The 19,414-nt window shown below is 44.2% G+C and overlaps 2 protein-coding genes across 2 annotated transcripts; one reads left to right on the forward strand and one right to left on the reverse strand.

Moving 5' to 3' along the window:
• Window positions 1–3,910: 3,910 nt before the first annotated feature.
• LOC136470658 (phospholipid-transporting ATPase 1-like) lies at window positions 3,911–4,567 on the forward strand. Its single transcript, XM_066468421.1, has one exon. The coding sequence runs from the start codon at window positions 3,911–3,913 to the stop codon at window positions 4,565–4,567; it is 657 nt and encodes a 218-aa protein (XP_066324518.1).
• A 763-nt stretch (window positions 4,568–5,330) lies between these two features.
• Window positions 5,331–6,180, reverse strand: LOC136475005 (uncharacterized). The gene has a single exon (XM_066472561.1). It carries the CDS (start codon window positions 5,862–5,864, stop codon window positions 5,346–5,348), a length of 519 nt encoding a protein of 172 aa, XP_066328658.1. The 5' UTR covers window positions 5,865–6,180; the 3' UTR covers window positions 5,331–5,345.
• Between the last annotated feature and the right edge of the window lie 13,234 nt (window positions 6,181–19,414).

Genomic DNA, 19,414 nt, shown 5'->3' on the forward strand with positions numbered 1-19,414 from the left:
AGCCACCATGGCCGGCGTGGAGCTTTCTCCTATGCGCTTGTTGCTGTTCTAAGGGCTGGGATAGTTTCGTGGAGTTGTGTAGATGGTTTTGGTGCTATCCATCTCGCCGGAGACTCGTCGTCGGCGCATTTTGGGCCGGCCAGTGATGGCAGCGCCGCCGTATCCTGTTATGTGTCACTGACGAGTGGGGTCGGGTTGTTAGTGAGAAAGAAAGAGAAGAACAGTAAGATTTTGATATTTTCTGAATTTTGAATAGTGCTAAATCTTTGGGAATTTGTAGGAAAAATAATCATAGCTCCAAAAATTCTAAAAATTTGTGTGTAGCTTCTATACATGCTCTAGTATGGTTTAAAAATATGAAACTTGAAATTTGAATAAATTTTTAATGTTCAAATATTCAGTCCATTAATTGATAAATGCAATTTCCATGATTTTTGTAGGCCACTGTATAATTCCAAAAATTATGAAATTTGTTTTGGTATACTAATTTGTCATGAGGAAGCTTACATAAAATTTTAAGGTCATTTAGAATAAGTTTATTTTTTGGCTTATTTCCAAATTAATTCAAAAATAAATAAAAGCAAACCCTAAATGTTTGATTAGTGTTTAATCTTGTTTTGATCATGTTTTGTGATCAATAGGGTTTCAAGATCAGTTTGGTCAAGTCACATGTGTGGTTCTTGACTGTAGAATTACAAGTTGGTTTTGTTGGCTTGCAACTGTACCGTGAAAAAACGGTTGTATTCGAAGTGTTGTTATATTTCATGTACCATGACAGCATCGTGTTTACATTATCATCATGTTAAAGCATATGTTATTATTTCGTGTAGAACCCGAGAGTGAAACGATTCTAGTTGAGCAAGTTCTGGAAGAATCCTCGGTTGTCACGGGATTCGATAATTGTGGTACTGATCCGGAACCTGAGATCGTCAACGAAGGTAAGCCCTGGTTTATGCATTAAATCCTTACCTTGTTACTTTGAAAAGTTTATCACCTATATTACTTATTGCATTAAGTTGATTAATTCAAATGTTATCTACTTGATGCATTGCCTACCTTGTTAATTGTTTACCATCCTTGAAGATGTTTTTTATTTACAAAGGCGTAGTATGCTTAGTATGCTTATGGTAGGTTTTCAAAGTAAAAGTTTCGATACAATCAAAGATGGCATACTGGCCAAAGAAAGAAAGAAGGTAGAATGAACTAGAGACTAGTCGGGTGACTTATCTTGAATGTTGGGTAATATTGCCGACTATGTCGCTTATAGGCCACTCATTGTGGATCTTCTGAACGAGACACTTTGTAGTACTGGTCACATACTCCGGTAAGCCTACTTCGGCTAATCTGATACTAAGACGAATGCCCATGCACTGGGAGTGGATAGATGACGGGAGTAGCGTGTACCCTCGTGGCTGGAATGTGGCCGGATTTGAGGTGTGCTGTGCTCTCGGGTGGCGTGGAGATGGCTTAGTATAGGAGGATCTGGTAGCGAGGTTGGTGTATGCAAGATTAAGTTCTACATATGTCATGTGACAAGGAATTCCCAGCTGGGACTTGAATCAATTCGAATTGCCGGTGCTCCGCGGATATGGAGACTCGATTCATTACAGAAGCAATGTAGGACTGGTGAATTACTAAAATTTGAGAAAAAAATAGAATGAGAATGTTTGGAACAGGGGATATGAACACTTAGTTTGAGATAATGAACCAAGAAGACTTAGGGGTAAAACGTGAAAATAGGATGAAGAATAGTAAGCTTTTGACAAAGAACTTTTGAATCTTGCTTCATCCTTACCTTGCCCCAATACCTGCATCTTTAAAGTCTTTCACCCCCTGTTACGTCGGGTTAGTCTTATTGAGTACTTTTGTACTCAGGGTTTGTTAACCCTTGTTGCAGGTGAGTCGCATGCGCAGGCTTGTTTTGGTCCCTGCTGCATGTCTGTGTTTGAAGTCATTGACGATGAGGAGTGATGAATGGCCTTTGGACAAGGCACTAGTTTGTATGATAAATAAAGTTAATGTAATATTATCCCGCTACTATGGTTGTATGACACTTATGGTATTTTAAGTTTAAAAATAACTAGTTTGTAAACTATGTTATCTTAAGACTTCCGCTATTTTTTATTCTGATGTATATATTTGAATAAACTGTTGTAATCTGTAATGTCTGTGATTGAGATCCTGTTCGAAAAAGAATCGTGGATGATTCGGGTTTTCCGAGGACACCCGACAGACCTGTTAAGTTGTTGGGAACTCGTGTACGCTATCAAAGGTCTGTTGAGACAACGATAGAAGCACGTGGGCCCGATTTCTCAGGAGGTTCTGCCACATTAAGGGGGTGTTTGGTTCCTCCTCAACTTTAGTCGCTGTCCCATCGGATGTTTGGACACATGCATGAAGCATTAAATATAGACTAATTATAAAACTAAGTACACAGTTTGCAACTAATTCGCGAGACGAATCTTTTAAGCCTAATTAGTCCATGATTTGACAATATGGTGCTACAGTAAAAAAATATACTAATGACGGATTAATTAGGCTTAAAAAATTCGTCTTATGGAGTACTGACAGATTATGTAATTTGTTTTTTATTAGTATCCGAACACCCCATACGACACCCTCATGTGACACATCCTAAATTTTACTCACTGAATCCAAACACCCCGTAGCTTTCCAGTGTGTGTGTTTTGTATTAAATATTGTGGAATGTCAGCACAAAAAGTAATTTTGTTTAGGGAGTAGCATGGGCGGAGTGCCGGAGTCCTTGACATAACTCACATCATAAGTTCATAACAAATTTTCAATTGCGAATAAATATAGGTCGCTCCCCATTCAAATTTCAAACACGCCGTAGCGCAGTACTCCTTCCACTGCGCGGCAAAGAGCACATGGGTCGCAGCACAACGTGGTGCACGGCCCAGATGCCCCAATAGGGCGAGTTCTAGACCTTGGCCCAGCGAACGCGCCGCGATTCGCTCCAGCCACCGGGCCACGGTTTTTACGAGGCCGTCGATGGCCGCCGCTTTCTCTTTTTATTATTACTCCTCGCTTGAGCAATTACCCTCTTGCCCTTGATAGCTAGCGGCGCCGTCCATCCCCGAGACGAGACCCCGAAGGCCTGAAGAAACCATTTTTTTTGTTCTCTCTCGTGTCATGGCTTCGTGCTGCACGGCGAGCCGCGTAGGACGCAAGGGTTTTTGGCCTGAGTTAAATACACTATAGGTCCATTAACTTATGAGGAAGTTTCGGTTAAGTTCATTAATTTTTAAAGTGACTTTCTGAGTTCATAAACTTTGTATGTGTATCACTTAGGTTCGTACCTCTTCATGTTGGCTTCTGATGTGGCATGATGCTGTGGCCATGCGGGCGTGCAGTTGGCTTCCTCCGACGGCGCTTCGCGGCTGGAGCGGAACGCGACTAGGCTCGTGGTGCGCTGAAGCTTCCCGCCGTGGCGAGGTCCCGGAGCACGTGGTTGGGCAGACGCTGCGACTGCGAGCTGAGTGCCATGTGGAGTGCGAGCGCGGGACCCGTGCGGGCGCGCGACCGGACTTGGAGGCGCAGCAGCAGCAGCCGCAGCCGCTGCCGGCGCGGCTGTGGGCGACGGCAGCTCCTGCGCGGGAGCCGCCGGCGGCAGCTGCAGCTCAGGCGCGTCGTCGTCGGCCGGCTGGGCGTTGTCGTCGGCGCTGGGGACGAGGTTGGCGCGGCCACGGACCGCCCCGCGGTGCCCGCGGACCACACGACGGCGCCACCGGGGGCGGAGCGGAGCACGAGGTTGCCCGCGGCCGTGAGCTCCGCGGACGCGCCCTCCCCGACGGGCTGGCCGCGGTTGGCGGACCAGACAACCTGCGGGATGCCCGCCACCACGGAGGTCATGAGCCCGCCGCTGTTGCAGTAGACGACCGACGTGGAGATGACGGAGGCAGGGGAGGAGGAGGTGGACAGCACGCCCCCCGGCGTCGCCTACGTGCAGACCATCAACCTCGACGGCGAGTCCAACCTCAAGACGCGGTACGCCAAGCAGGAGACGATGCCTACGCTGGCCGAGGCGCTCGCGGGGGTCATCAAGTGCGAGAGGCCCAACCGCAACCTCTACGGCTTCCTCGCCACGGTCGACCTCGACGGCCGCCGCGCCGTCTCGCTCGGCCCCTCCAACATCGTGCTCCGCGGGTGCGAGCTCAAGAACACGGCCTGGGCCATCGGCGTGGCCGTCTACACCGGCCGGGACACGAAGGTGATGCTCAATAGCTACGGGGCGCCGTCCAAGCGCAGCCGCCTGGAGACGCACATGAACCGCGAGACCATCATGCTCGCCGTCGTCCTGTTCCTCCTCTGCGCCATCGTGTCGCTCCTCGCTGACATCTGGCTCGGCGACCACGGTGACGAGCTCGGGGTGATCCCCTTCTTCCGCAAGAGGGACTTCTCCGTCAAGGACGACCCGGACGCCACGTACAACTGGTACGGGATGGGCGCCGAGGTGGCCTTCACCTTCATGAAGTCGGTGATCACCTTCCAGGTGATGATACCCATCTCTCTGTACATCTCCATGGAGATCATCAGGGTCGGGTAGGCTTTCTTCATGGAGCAGGACAAGAACATGTTCGACGACAAGCGGCAGGCCAAGTTCCAGTGCCGCGCGCTCAACATCAACGAGGACCTGGGCAGATCAAGTACTTGTTCTAGCTCATATGTTGGCAGCGGATTCAATTCTTGGCGCCGTATATCACTCCGCGTATACAACGTACGACTTACTTATTTTAGAGAGAAATACATGGACGCCATAATAAATATAAAAGCTGCTTGCTGTTGCTGCTCGCCGGCGCCGTGCACGCCGACGGCGTCTACTACCCGCCGTCCGGTGGCCCCGCCGTGCCCGTGCCCCGCGAGCCCTGCGACCCCATCATGGCGCTGCTCCAGGAGCTGGAGGTGTGCGAGGGCATGAGCCATGGCGCAGCTCACGTCCAGCCGCAACGGCGACCTGCACCGGCAGCAGGAGCAAGAGGCTAGGCGCTCTCGTTGACGACGGCGGTGGCCACCCCACCCCCTTGCCAGGTTCCCGGACGTGGCGGAGCTGGTGGACTGCACGTGCCTCGACATCTACGGGACCCTCCCAGCGGCCGCGCTCACGCCGGGGACCCCCTACGCGGCGTACCTGGTGTACGGCACCGCGGAGAGCGGACACCGCGGCCTCAGCTTCCCGGACCAGGAGACGACGGTGGCCGTGGGTGGCCGTGGGCGGCCGCGTGGTGGCGCGCCGGAGGTCCAGGAGAACTTGCCGCGGCCCGACGCGCGGCCACGGCGCCAGGCGCCCTCGTACATGCTGCCGTCGGTCCACAGGAACTTGCCCGCTACCTGCGCGGCGGCAACGGCGACGGCGAGACGGCGGCGGCGAGGACTGCGCGTGTGCTCAGCTTCATGGACGGGCTCTCCTGCTGCGGCGAGGAGCGCGTGATGGTGGTGTTCACCATGCGAAGAGGCAAGGACGGCGTGGACCCGGCCGTGCTGCGCGGCCAGGCCGGCTTGACGTGCACATCCACTTCACCATGTGCGACTTCGAGGGATTCAAGGCGCTGGCAAGCAACTACCTGGGGCTCAAGGACCACAAGCTGTACCCGCAGGTGGAGGAGGGGTTCCACGCCGGTGCCCGCCTCAGGCCCGCCGAGCTCGGCGAGATCATGCTCGCCAAACGCGGGTCCACGAGCCGCGCGCTGCAGCACGTGGCGCCGTCGACAGCACGCAGGCGGCGTCCGCGTCCCCGCGCGGCACGGAAGCGCGATGCAGCGCTGGGCGCGCACCTCGCCCGCAACAGCGGCGAGGCCATGCTGCTGCTGCTTCGGTGTTGCTGCTGGTGGCGGTGGTGTCGTCATGGCTGGCCGGCGGCCTGAGGAGCGAGGAGTGACGTGGGCGACGCCCTGATGAAGAGCGACGGGAGCAGCAGGGGCGGCGGCGCCGGGGACGGCGACGGCCGCGGCTTGTTCGCGCGCCCGCAACGGCGGTAGCGGCACCTGCTTGCGCGCCCACAGCGTGTTTAACGAAACGAACGGTCAACAGTTGTTTTAGATGGACAAGTCAGCCGCCACGTCGGCACGAGAAGCCTACGTGGAGAGATATGGATTTAAATGATACAACATTAAAGTTTATGGACCAAAAAAACCACTTTAAAAATTGATAGGCCTAACTGAAACATCCTCACAAGTTAATGGATCTCTGGTGTATTTAACTCTTTTGGCTTTATCTGGACCTGGACGGTCTGGTGCATGCGAGTGATGCCTCGCTGAGGCTGGGCCCTGCACGCAGACGCCGATCTCCGCGTGGCGTTCGTGACCGTGTCATGGCGGATGTGTTCTTGCGTGCGTGCGGTGGACTCATTCGCGAGCGGTCTTAGGGCCGGGGGCGCCTTAAGCGGTGTATGCACGCACGGCAAATTGCCTGCCAGTATTGGAGAAGAAGCTGTGTACGTCAAAGAAAGCATTTTTCTTGTTGCTCTCGTATCGTTGTAGCCTCGAGATTTCTTCGCTTGATGGTAACCATTTACTATCAAGTACGTCCTTTTCGCACCGACCGGTGGGGTGAGTACTTCCAAAATAGCGTGATTCTTAAGAGAGAAAGACAATCACAATCTATTTCAGAAGATGAACCAGGACACAGAACATACCTGGCATAAAGAAAAAGCTCAAGACGCTGAGAACCGAACGGTCCTACATGTTTGTCATTTGCTACATGCGGTACCAGGCCCCAGCCCCCAGGGGACGTCTACCAGACTATCACTCTATCTTCTTTTTTTTGAGCAAATACTACCACTCTATCTGGTTAGTCTAGTCTAGATTTCCTAGATTCGGGAAGGGAGAGAGAAGAGATCCACGTAAATCAGGCCCAGAACTTTAGCCCAAGGAAGAAAACTGCCTATGAAGCAATATTGGGCTCTAGTACAGCCCACTTCAAATATATACGCAGTTAGTTCAATTCGATGTCACCGACGACCCCTTCCAACCTGACAGCATCCGATCGGACATCAGAGAAGAATTAGTAAATATACTAGTATCTTATGTCAATCAGATATTGGCAGCCGGTGTGTGTATCAGCACAATGGGTTGTCATGTGGCGATTTCAATCCATTCTTTTTTATCTTGTTAGGGTAAGATCCAGTTTATCCAACACCCTTTTTTCTGGTGGTGAAGTTTTGTAAAAGTTTTTTTTTGAGGGTATAAAAACTCGTATTCGTTTGGGTTTCTTCAAACTATTGTTCTTTTAGTGCTTAATAGATCACGCTGTCAACAAGTGTCCTTTGTAGTATATTTATTAAAGCCTTGTATGTCAAAGGTGTGCATGTGTTCTTTTTTCTGTTTTTGTAATTGTAATTTTTAAGCTTCCGCAGACGGCGAATGATCAAAGGGCGAAGGATTAAAACGACTAGACGCGTCTTCAATGTACTCTTATTCTTAGAGATCGCTTATTTTAGGTGTCCAACTATTTGTGCCAGCTGCCAGCCATTACTTTTTTTTTAATAAATATCGGATCTGAGGTACTGTTTTGATTGGTTTTAACGTGGGGGGTTCTTTTAGAGTGGCAACAACATCATTAACCAACGATCCTTCTGACGTCCCACGAGTCTGTAACTACCAGCGTAGGCATTCTTTCCATTTTTGTTGTTGCTAAGGGAGTAGCTGAAAATGCTTTTTTTTCATCCTAATCCATATCAAGTGATTGCCTAGCAAAGAAATTATCGCCGATTCCTTTATCCTTTACCTGAAGGGAGAGCTCTTCAAAGGCGTGCAGTGCAGGCAGCTAGAAGGAACAAGGGAGCGAGAGATTTCATGATGTCATGGATGGGACGTCGCTATCCATGGATATCAGGCGTTCGAGGATATCAGGCGTTCGATTGGATGCTTATGTTGAATTTGATATCCGTAACAGAGAATATTCTGGATAGATACAGGATATCTTAGCCTAAAAAATCTGACGGATAAGGATATCCACATGTTGATTAGCGCATATTTTGTGTAACAATTAAAGTAGTATAGTGCTAATTAACATATTTATTTTTAATTAGTGATTATAATGATAAGATTAGTGTTCGTGCATATTTATTATGGTATAATTAGTTGTTATTATTTTTAAATAATAAATATAATTAGTCGAGTATTCTCATCCCATGTAATCTCATCTATCCAACCAAACAGAAAAATGGCTCGTCTCAACCATCCAACTAAACAAACAACATGAATATTCATAACTCAAAATCCATGGATGACCATATCCTATCCACACTTGTCCTCAAACCAAGCACACCCTCAGTGGCTAGGCCATGCCGCCTGGACAGCCTAGGACCATGGCTGGGTGACACGACGGTACTGCAGCAAGCAAAAGCCTCTGAACCGTGGATCACTCAGCACGTAAAGTTTTGGGGTGTCACATCAAATATTATATGAGATGTCGAATTCGTCACTAAACCATGAGACGAATTTATTAAATCTAATTAATCTGTCATTAACACATGTGTTATTATAGCACCATATTATTAAATCATGAACTAATTAAATTTAAAAGAGCGCAAGGTGCCAATTAATTATTTTTTTAGTGCAACATTAAACAAAGCCTCCGCTACCGCGCTCCCTCACCGGTCACCACTGACCCTGACCGGTGACCACCATCAAAATCACCACGAAAACGCATGAAAAGCTGCGTGCGCCGGACCCTTTCCCTCGACACGACACGGGAGGCCGCGCTCCCCCCAAGATCCGCCCGGCTCCCACCAGGCCACGAGCCTGCGACTCCGCTCCACTCCAGTCGTGGCGTTTGTGCCGAGCCCGCGTCCTCGTCGCAGTCGCGGGTCACGAGGAAGTGAGGAACTCGATCGCCTCTCGCTTTTCGGCACCTCGGCTCTTGGCTGTTGTTGGCTCTTGCCCGCCATGGGCGCCATGCCATGCCAGGCGAGTCGGCAGAGGCTTTGGTGGCGCCATGCCAATGCCATCACCGCGCTGTTGCAGTTGTCCCCCATGACCCCATCAATCATTCGAACGGACACAGGTCCCTACGGCCCCTACCGGAGTACTGAATTTGTACCCGTCCCTCTGACACTCTATGTTAAAATAAAAAAGCAGCGGTAATTTGTTTTAAAAAAAATAAATTTCAAATCTAACACCGTTCCTTTTTTTATTTTCAAATATAATATTTTTAGCCGCACCAGAATCCGTGGCGCGACCAAAATACGCTGCCGCACCACGTGCATCGGCGCGGCACGATCTGCCACGTCGGACAGCTATTTTCACGTAGAAATCATTGCCGTGCCCCAGCCATTGGCGCGGCAGCACTGTAGCACCGCATCATCCATACTGGCGCTACAAAGCGCAACTTTAGAAAAATTATATATTTTTTATATGATCTCGGATGAGATGATTTTTATATGAAAATTATAGCTCTCAACGAGATCTACAACTTTCTAGTTTTGAGTTTTTTTTCATTTGAGGTAGTTAAGATGCTCAAAAAATTAAACAAATTTTCAGCAGTATATTAATCGCGTATAAGCGCTTGCCGTCTTAAAAAATCATACCGTTCTTACATGGTGTCAAATGGAGGTACTTTCTCTATGAAAGTTGTAGCCCTAGATGGATCTACAAATTTGTAGCTTTGAGTTTTTGCATTTGAGATCATTAAGATGCTTAAGAAAAATAATATAAAGTTTCAGCATCATATTAATCGCGTACATACACTTGTCATCTTGGAAAAATCATATCTTTCTTATATGGTGTCAAATTGAGATATTTTCTATATGAAAGTTATAGCTCTCGGTGGAATCTATAAATTTATAGTTTTGGATTTTTACATTTAAGATCATTAAGATGCTTAAAAAATATTAATATAAAGTTTTAACATCGTATTAATCGCGTACAAACGCTGGTCGTCTTGGAAAAATCATATCTTTCTTATATGGTGTCAAATTGAGATACTTTCTATATGAAAGTTATAGCCCTTGATGGGGTCTACAAATTTATAGTTTTAAGTTTTGCATTGGAGGTCGTTATCGTCGGCGCGCGATGTGACTGATTACTAATCGAAAGTCGTCTCGAGAATTCAAGTACTACCAAAAAATGGATGAAGATGATTGATTTGTTAAGCTGGTGATAGATAATTTAGTCACATGCTATTACTATCTTACTACACTTTCGTCATCGATTCATATAAAAGTTTTATGCAAAGATGGTGAAAAAAGTTACGCAATAATAGACATCGTTAATTGTAAATTAGCGAGATCTACTAAACTTAGAAATTAAACTATGACCTTAACATATTGCTTTTATCGCTTAGTGTAATTATATTCTCTCGTCATATTTTCTTGTACAAAAAATAGTACTTTTCTCTGTAACTAATGGTCAAACATGTGTGGCATGCACCAGAAAAGATTTTTCTGAAGTGTTAAGCTCAAGTACATAATTAATATACTGCTAAAACTTTATATTATTGTTTAGCATCTTAATGAACTTAAATGAAAAAAATCAAACTATAAAGTTGTAGATCTTATCGAACTTTCAGGTGGTGAACTAGACTCAACTCTGCCCCAGAAAGCTCAATAATTTATTTGATCTAAATTTCTTTGGATAGAATTTGAATTGTGAACTCGAGCTTGTCACGTACCGCGACAGTGTCGCGTGGGAATTTAACACTTGTTCAAGTTTGTTTTAAACATGTCTAGTCACGTCGGGCGTCTAAGATAACGACCTCAAATAAAAAAACTTAAAACTATATATAAAGTTGTAGATCTCATCAAGAGGTATAACTTTTATGTATAAAGTATCTCCATTTGACACGAAAGATATAATTTTTTCAAGACGACAAGTGCTTGTACGCAATTAATACGATGCTGAAATTTTATATTATTTTTAAGCATCTTAATGATCTCAAATATAAAAACCCAAAACTATAAATTTGTAGATCCCACCGAGAGCTATAACTTTCATATAGAAAGTATCTCCATTTGACACCATATAAGAAATATATGATTTTTTCAAGACGATAAGTGCATGTATGCGATTAATACGATGCTAAAATTTTATATTAATTTTTTGAGCATCTTAATGATCTCAAATGAAAAAATCCAAAACTATAAATTTTTTATCTCACCGAGAGCTATAACTTTCATATAGAAAGTATCTCTATTTGTGTAACACCCTAAATTTTGTTTCTCTTGAAATAGAGCTAAAATGATTTAATTTTGTATTTTTATACTCGTGAAAATATGAAAAAATAATAAATTTTTATTAGATTAAAATTTATCTTAAGGTAGAAATGTGTTTGTTGCATTCATGTCGATCGCACCTTGTGTTTCTATGTGCAAAATATATTTTTTAAATACGTTTCGAAGATTTTCAGCTTCTTTCTGAAATTTAATTCCTACCTCATTTACTTTAATTTTTATGTTCCAAGTTTCCAACAATTTTTTCATGAGCTCCAAATATATTATTTGGGTTCATCATGTTCCAAAGTGTCTCTGGGAAATTTCCCTAGATTTTTGGAGGTCTCATAGTATTTTTCGTGGCTTAAATATCAATTCTGGACTTTTCTAGAATTATTTTATTCGTGAAATTAATTAATTCCAAAATTAAATAACATATCTCATTTTCCAACCAACTCTCAAAGCCCATGTGCAATAATTCTAATAAATCTCAAAGGCCCATGCATTTATTTACTAATGTGCTTTAATGATTATTTAGGTCTATTAGTAAATGTGGAGGGTGCAACATCAATTAGTACCATATTGCTAGTTGATGTAGATGTGGGGAGTTTTTCTCCCTATAAATATATACAAACTTCTTGGGCAAAGTACACCAAAACTATCGTAAGGGGAGCCCCTAGTTTGGAAAATCCCTCGTGTAGTAAATTAGATTTTTATCGTCCTCTCGTCGTCGCCGTCGTCGCCGCCGCCGCGCTGCCCGACGCCGTAGACCCACCGTCGACCGCAAGAAGGCTCTAGGTGAGCTCGCTATCTTCTTCTATTATTCCCTGTGCTATCGGCTCGTCAAACCGTGGCCTCTAGGACCCAAACCAAGCGCTTCGAGGAGCTTCTCGTCATCGGTAATGGAGCTCCGCCGCGCCAATTTTCTTCTTCGGCCGGTGACTCTCTCTCTCCCTCCTTTCTAATCTGGGCCGTCCAGATTCAATCCAACGATCCATGATCGCCCGTACCCCTTCGCTGGGTTTATTTGCAAAAGCGCCCCTGTAGTTTCGCGTAATATAACCCGCAGTCTATGGCGCACTTTCAGAATATATTTTTCTATTCTGAAAGCATAGTTTCTTTCTAGTAGATTCAGAATACGTTTTCACTTTCAGAAATCATAAAATCCCTCTGTTAGATTCAAAATATGTTTTCTTCTTTTAAAAACATAGTTTCTTCGGTTAGATCCAAAATACGCTTTCATCTATTTACAGTTTTACCACTAGTCTTATTTAGGCCATAAAATCTTTGTTTTAACTCCGTTTTGATCCATTCAAGTTGTGTTAGATTTGTAATTGAGTAATCTACATGTTCATCCTACTATTAAATATATTTTCAACTTTTGAAATTCAAGGTTAGATCTAATCTATTATTTTATTAAAGAAAATCTTGTTTAATTCATAACTTTTTTGTTATAGCTCCGATTAGAGTGTTTTCGCGTCTGTGTGTTCGTAGCGAGACATAGATTCGTTTTACAAACTTTTCATCTTAATTTTATGTTTGGCGTACTATTCTAATTTAGATCTATTATTTGCTTCATGTATGATTGTATGGATGCTTGTGTGGTGCTTTATGATCATGTCCAAAAGAAGTTGGTGATCCAGAAGTTCTTTGGAGGTTACAATTCAATAGAAGAAGGATTTGAGTATAAGGTAAGTATAGCATGGGATATTCCTTGTTGTCCTATACACCTTTAATCATTTAATTCATACTACATGTGTCTACCTTGACTGCCACTAAGGATTTTCTAGTGCTTTGTTACCTTGTGTCGTGTTACCTATGGGGTATTGCATTAGTTAGTATGATGCTAGTGCTCAATTAAAGACCATGATCTTATAACTTGACTAATGGTATATGTAATAAACATTAAAAGATGCTTTTTAGCAACATGGAATTAGGGGGCTAGAGCATTAGGCTATTTTATGGTGCTCTAGATTCCTCTCCCTAAGGACTTATCTGTAAGTGATCATCTAGGACTTATAATACTGCTATGAAGGCTATATGGCTCTGGCTTTAGCTTAGTATGAGGACATTTTCTAGCTTGTTAGTGGTTATCTTTATTAGCGTAAGACAAATCGGGTATAGTGCGGCCTTTGTCCTATTGTGTATAGGCTACGTGTCATTGTGCCATCAAGAAGGGGGCTCTATATCTGTTTGTCGAGTGAATCTAATGGCCCTAACTTGTTAGACGAATCTTTGAAAGACTTCATAGTTATCGCACCCAATTTTGCATAGCAAAACCAAGTACTCATATATGTGCGCCCAGGATGTCCAAACACACACATATATCACAAATTATAATTGCATCAAAGTAAAGTACTTATTACATCGCATATCTCATCACAATGTTAATACAAAGTTTGCTCAATAGCAATATTATTACAAACACTGTGGAAATACTAGCCCAATCTATCACAGGGACTCCAACTGATGAACGCCATCCTAGAAGTCGTGGACATCCTCCGGAAACTCTTCATATCCATTATCTGTTACCCATTCGAGATTTTCATTGGATGTAAAGCAAGTGTAAGCTCACCATGCTTAGCAAGTATATCAAAGGGATCTATGAGGCTCAAAAGGCTTGACACTGTTTGACCGCGGTTCGCAATTTTAGTTGATCAAGTTTTAGCATCCTGAATCACTACTTTAGTGAACAATCCTAACTTCCAAGTGATATTAAAGTATAGTCAAGTTTATCTCAATTCCCATCTATCCATACTAACCACTAATCATGAAGGATCCAGACCGCTCGTATCCGTGAGCACGACTGTTATAATAGGTTAAATATTTCTATATAAATTGTACAACTTTACCCACTGAGCCGTGATTCCCAATGCCGGGGTTTGTAAAGCCCACTACACCTATACCTAGGAAGTATGGTAGGGTTTCACTACGTAACCCTTAGCTAGTTGCACTAACAAATCGTAGTTGCTAAGGTTTCAACCATCTAGCCGTATGTGGTCCTCCTCTAGGAGTGGCATGCGTGGGCACGCAGCAGGGTACACACATCCTAGCAGGTAAGGACACATACCAACTAGTGCCCCTCTCTTGCCCTTATGGAAAGCTATAGACGAGCTAGTACAATCTAGTTAATAGGTTAAAGTAAGAGCCATATGACACTCGGGGCTGTAGGAAACCTCCTAGGTGGCCGCTTCAGGATTAAATCCTTTGGGAGAGACACTAGAGTACTCAACCTCATACTCTAGCCCCCTATCTATTGCTAAAAAGTTTCATATTATCTCATTGCATATTGTCTTTAGTTACGTTTAACTATTATTCTATGTTAAGCGTTGCAGCATCTATCCAAAATGCATACCCAAACCCTAGCTAACAAGGATATGTGGTACAAGTAATCATCTAGGTAAAGTCCTTAAAGGCATATCAAATTAGACACATGCATGAATATGAAATGTAATAATTCATGGGTACAAGGGGCCTTTGGTACACTTGCCTTCTTCAAAGTTGTCCTAGGAGTACTATAGATCCTGTTGTGGGTCCTCAGTCACCTCAAACAGCTCACCCTCTAATCATGTTCCAATCACCAATCAAGCATCATTCTAATCATTACATGCATACAAATGAACTTCTATTAGAACAGTACACCAAATAATAGAAACATAGCTTAAAAAGTTTATAAAAACTATTCTACGTATTGCTACGAACACGTGAGCAAAAGAATCACTCAAATTGGACTTAAAACACAAAAGTTACGCATGAAATAAAGTGCAATGGCATTTCTATAAATAAATTGAACTTATTTTTGAATTAAAATAATTAAAAATATGAATTTACACGGTTATTGGACTACGGGTACTATTTCTAGAAAATACAGGGACCTAAACGAATAAAAATAGGACTGATATGCATTTATTTTGAATTGATCAGGACTACGGGTTAATTAAATAAAAATAGAAGGGATTTTCTAAAAAATGTGCGCGGCTTGACTGCGAGTTGGCCGCGTCGGCTAACTGGATGACACGTGGTGCGGGGGGACTAGCTCGATGCACCATTTGTGCGTGGTGCACACGCTGACGTGGCTCCATAGGCCGGTCCATGGGTCCACGGTGGACCCATTATGTACCGAACCGGTATGCGCAGATCAGGGCAATTCAAAGCAGATCCGACGATGCCTATTGCACTGAGGATCTCCGCTGCTGCTTAGAACCATCGACGAGCACGCCATGGCCGGTGGCGTGGCTACCACAGCGGCGAACACCAGGATGATGATTCCGGCCATCCCAAGACAAACCAAAAGCACGTACATGATCAACAGAACCTCGCGAACACACTAGAATGTAATTCATGGGTGGGGAACACGCTGGTGGGTCGGTTCCATGGCAGCACCATGGTCGGTGGCATCTGGAGGTCACCGATACGGCATTCCAGAGCACCAAACAATGAATTAGAGGCGCAGGAAGATGGAAAAGCTCATCGTGAGTCTATTAAAGGTGGTCGCGGTGTTCGAGACAAGCTCTAGAGGTGGGTCATCGACGATGGCGATGGCTAGAGAAACAATGACGACATGGGTTAGGAGAAAACTGAGCGAATCAAGATCAAAACGGCGAATTAGAGCCACCTATGGTTGTGGGAGAACATGATGGAGCTTGGGGAGTCATCAGTGTCGAGGTTTGAGGTGCGGGAGAGATGAATTGACAACGGCGGTGGTGACTGCTGAGCGCAAGAAGAGGAAGGGGAGAAGGAGGGCGTCGGCTCAGAGCTTTATAGGCCAGGCGGGGGTTCAGTGGATGGAAAGAGAGCGAAGCGCTCGGGTAGGATTGGCCTCCTGCCTTGCATGCGGGACAACGGTGGCTTGCCATACATGGCCGCGCCATCACCGGGCATCGAAGAAAGGAAAGAGTGTCGGGGAGAAGAAAGGAAAGGAATGAGGTGGGCGCTGACATGCGGGACCAGCGGTGCAGTAAATGAAGGGAGAAGGGAGAGCTTGCGGGTGGCTGGCGGGCGCTGTGGACCGGGGTGCCAAGCTAGGCCGCGTGGTGTCGAAGCAGGTTGTGAGCACGCGATGCATGCGTGGGTGAAAGCGGGAAGGAAGGGAGGCACACGAAGCGGGCCGCTAAGTGGGCTGGAGCGAGTAGGCCGAACACGGGAGGAAGGAAGAAAGGCGAGGGAAGGCTGCTGGACCGCCAGTAGGCTGAAACTAGGAAGAGAAAGAGGAGAAAGGTCGGGCCAGATCCTGGGGCTGGGTTGAAAAGGAAGAAAGGCAAATTTTTCAAAAACAAATCCTTTTCTATTTCTAATTTTCAAAACTAAGCCAAATTCAAATGAAATTTGAATTTAACTTCAAACCATCTAGCCCTACACTCAATCAAAAACAATATGCTTCAACATGAATGCAACAAACATGTTTCTAAATCTTATAGTTAATTTTATTTAACCACAATTTATTATTTGGCCTATGTTAAAAATACATAGAAAATTAAATAAATGCTCAAAATTAATTGCTAATTTATAGTTAAAATTTTTGGGTGTTATAAACCTACCCCCTTAAGATGAATCTCGTCCTCGAGATTCAGATGGTTCAAAGAGATTGGGATAGTCAGATCTTAGATCTTCCTCTCTTTCCCAAGTTGCCTCATCCACAGAGTGTCTGTTCCACTGAACCTTGCACATTCTTATTGTCTTGCTTCTTGTGATTCTCTCCACTGTTTCCAAGATTCTTACTAGATATTCTTTGTATGATAGATCCCCTCAGATATCCAGTTCTTCCAAAGGTAGTTGTTCCTTAGGTACTCTCAAACATTTCTTAAGTTGCGACACATGAAAGACATCATGAACACCTGAGAGTTGTTCCGGTAATTCCAGCTCATAAGCAACTTCTCTCCTGTTGATGATCTTGAATGGTCCCACATACCTAGGTGACAACTTTCCCTTGGTATGAAATCTCTTAACTCCTTTCATAGGTGAAACTTTGAGATAAACAAAGTCACCAATTTCAAATGCCAAATCTCTTCTCCTCGTGTCAGCATAGCTTTTCTATCGAGACTGTGCAACCTTCAAGTTTTGCCTTATTGTTTGTACTTGTTTCTCTACCAGTTGCAAAACGTCTGGTCCAAAGACTTGACTTTCCCCTATTTGATTCTAAAACAATGGGGTTCTGCACTTTCTGCCATACAATGCCTCAAACAGTGCCATCTTAAGACTCTTTTGTTGGCTATTATTATTAGAGAATTCTGCATAGGGCAAAATTTTATCCCAACATGTCCCATACTGCAGAGCACAAGCTCTTAGCATATCCTCTAAGATCTGATTTGTTCTCTTGATTTGTCCATGTGTCTAAGGATGATAAGCTGAGCTAAAGTTCAACTTTGTATCCATGGACCCATGCAATTTCTACCAAAAATGTGATGTGAACCATGTACCCCTATCTGAAACAATCTTCTTTGGTACTCCATGTAAACATACAATCCTCTCCATGTATAGCTCTGCCAACTTTGCACCAGAATAAGTTGTCTTGATAGGGATGAAATGTGCTGCTTTTGTTAGACGGTCTACTATTACCCAGATAGAGTCATATCCCCTCTATGTACGGGGTAATCCCACTATGAAGTCCATTCCAACTTCTTCCCATTTCCACTCGAGTATGTTCATAGGTTGTAGTAAACCTGCTGGCCTCTGATGCTCTACCTTTACTCTTTAGCACATATCACATATGGCCACATGTTCTGCTATATTTCATTTTAGCCCATACCACCAATATCTCTCTTTAAGATCAAGGTATATTTTAGTACTCCCCGGGTGTATGGAATAGGCCAAGTCATGAGCTTCCCTCAAAATAGACTCCCTAATAGATTTCACTTCTAGCACACAAATCCTTTTGCCAAACCATATTGTTCCTTGATCATCCATGTGGAATCCAGGGCCTTTACCAATCATAATACGTTCACCAATATCCTTGATCCTCTCATCATTCAACTATCCCTTATGAATATCCTATTCTAGAGTAGGTTCTACCTCTAACTCCATGGTGTTAGCCACAATACCCAAATTCAGGTATTCGAACTCCTCACACAACTCTTTAGGTAACTGAGTTGTATAAGCCATGTTCACATAACTCCTCCTACTCAAGGCATCTGCTACAACATTAGCCTTTCCTGGATGATAGTGTATCTTTAAATCATAATCCTTGATTAACTCTAGCCATCTACGCTACCTCAAATTCAGATATGACTGTGTGAATATATACTTCAAACTCTTATGGTCCATATAAATCTCACACTTCTGACCAATTAGGTAATGCCTCTAAATCTCGAGAGCATGTACCACAGCTGCTAACTCTAGATCATGACTCAGATAATTTAACTCATGTTTCCTCAGCTGTCTAGATACATAAGCAACCACTCTACCCTCTTGCATAAGAACGCAGCCTAAACCTTACCATGAGGCATCACAATAGATAGAGAAGCTTTTGGTAAGATCAGGTAGGATAAGCACCGGGGCAGAAGTCATTCTCTTCTTCAACTCCTCAAAACTATCCTGACATTGCTTAGTCTATACAAATTTGGCATTCTTCTCTAATAGAGCAGTCATGGGTTTTGCTAACTTAGAGAATCCCTCGATAAATCTCCTATAGTACCCAGCCATACCAAGGCAACTCCGAATCTCACTGACATCCTGAGGTGGCTTTCAACTCAACACATCTCTAACCTTCTTGGGATCTACTGCTACTCCTCCATTAGAGATTATGTGGCTAAGGAAAGATACATCTTTTAGCCAGAACTCACATTTGCTAAACTTAGCATTGATATGATGTTCTCTAAGCTTCTGCAACACTAACCTCAAATGTTCCTCATGTTTTTCTTCATTCTTAGAGTAGACTAATATATCATCAATGAACACCACGACAAACTTGTCAAGGTACTCCATGAATACTTTGTTCATCAAATATATGAAGTAAGCAGGTGCATTCGTCAGACCAAAGGACATGACTGTGAACTCATATAGTCCATATCGGGTCTCAAAAGTAGTTTTGGGGATGTCAGTATGCCTTATTCTCAACTGATGGTATCCAGATCGAAGGTCGATCATGGAAAACACACAAGCCCCTTTCAACTGATCAAACAGGTCATCGATTCTAGGCAGTGGATACTTGTTCTTAATTGTGACCTCATTAAGTGATATGTAATCTATACACATTCTCTGTGTACCATCTTTCTTCTCTACAAATAGTACTGGTGCACCCCAAGGTGAAGA

The sequence above is a fragment of the Miscanthus floridulus genome, chromosome 8, assembly GCF_019320115.1.
Source record: "Miscanthus floridulus cultivar M001 chromosome 8, ASM1932011v1, whole genome shotgun sequence".
In the NCBI taxonomy this organism is placed as follows: Eukaryota; Viridiplantae; Streptophyta; class Magnoliopsida; order Poales; family Poaceae; genus Miscanthus; species Miscanthus floridulus.

Coding starts and splice junctions, on each gene's coding strand:
- LOC136470658 (XM_066468421.1), top strand. CDS start 3,911: ATGACGGAGGCAGGGGAGGAGGAGGTGGACAGCACGCCCCCCGGCGTC.
- LOC136475005 (XM_066472561.1), bottom strand. CDS start 5,864: ATGACGACACCACCGCCACCAGCAGCAACACCGAAGCAGCAGCAGCAT.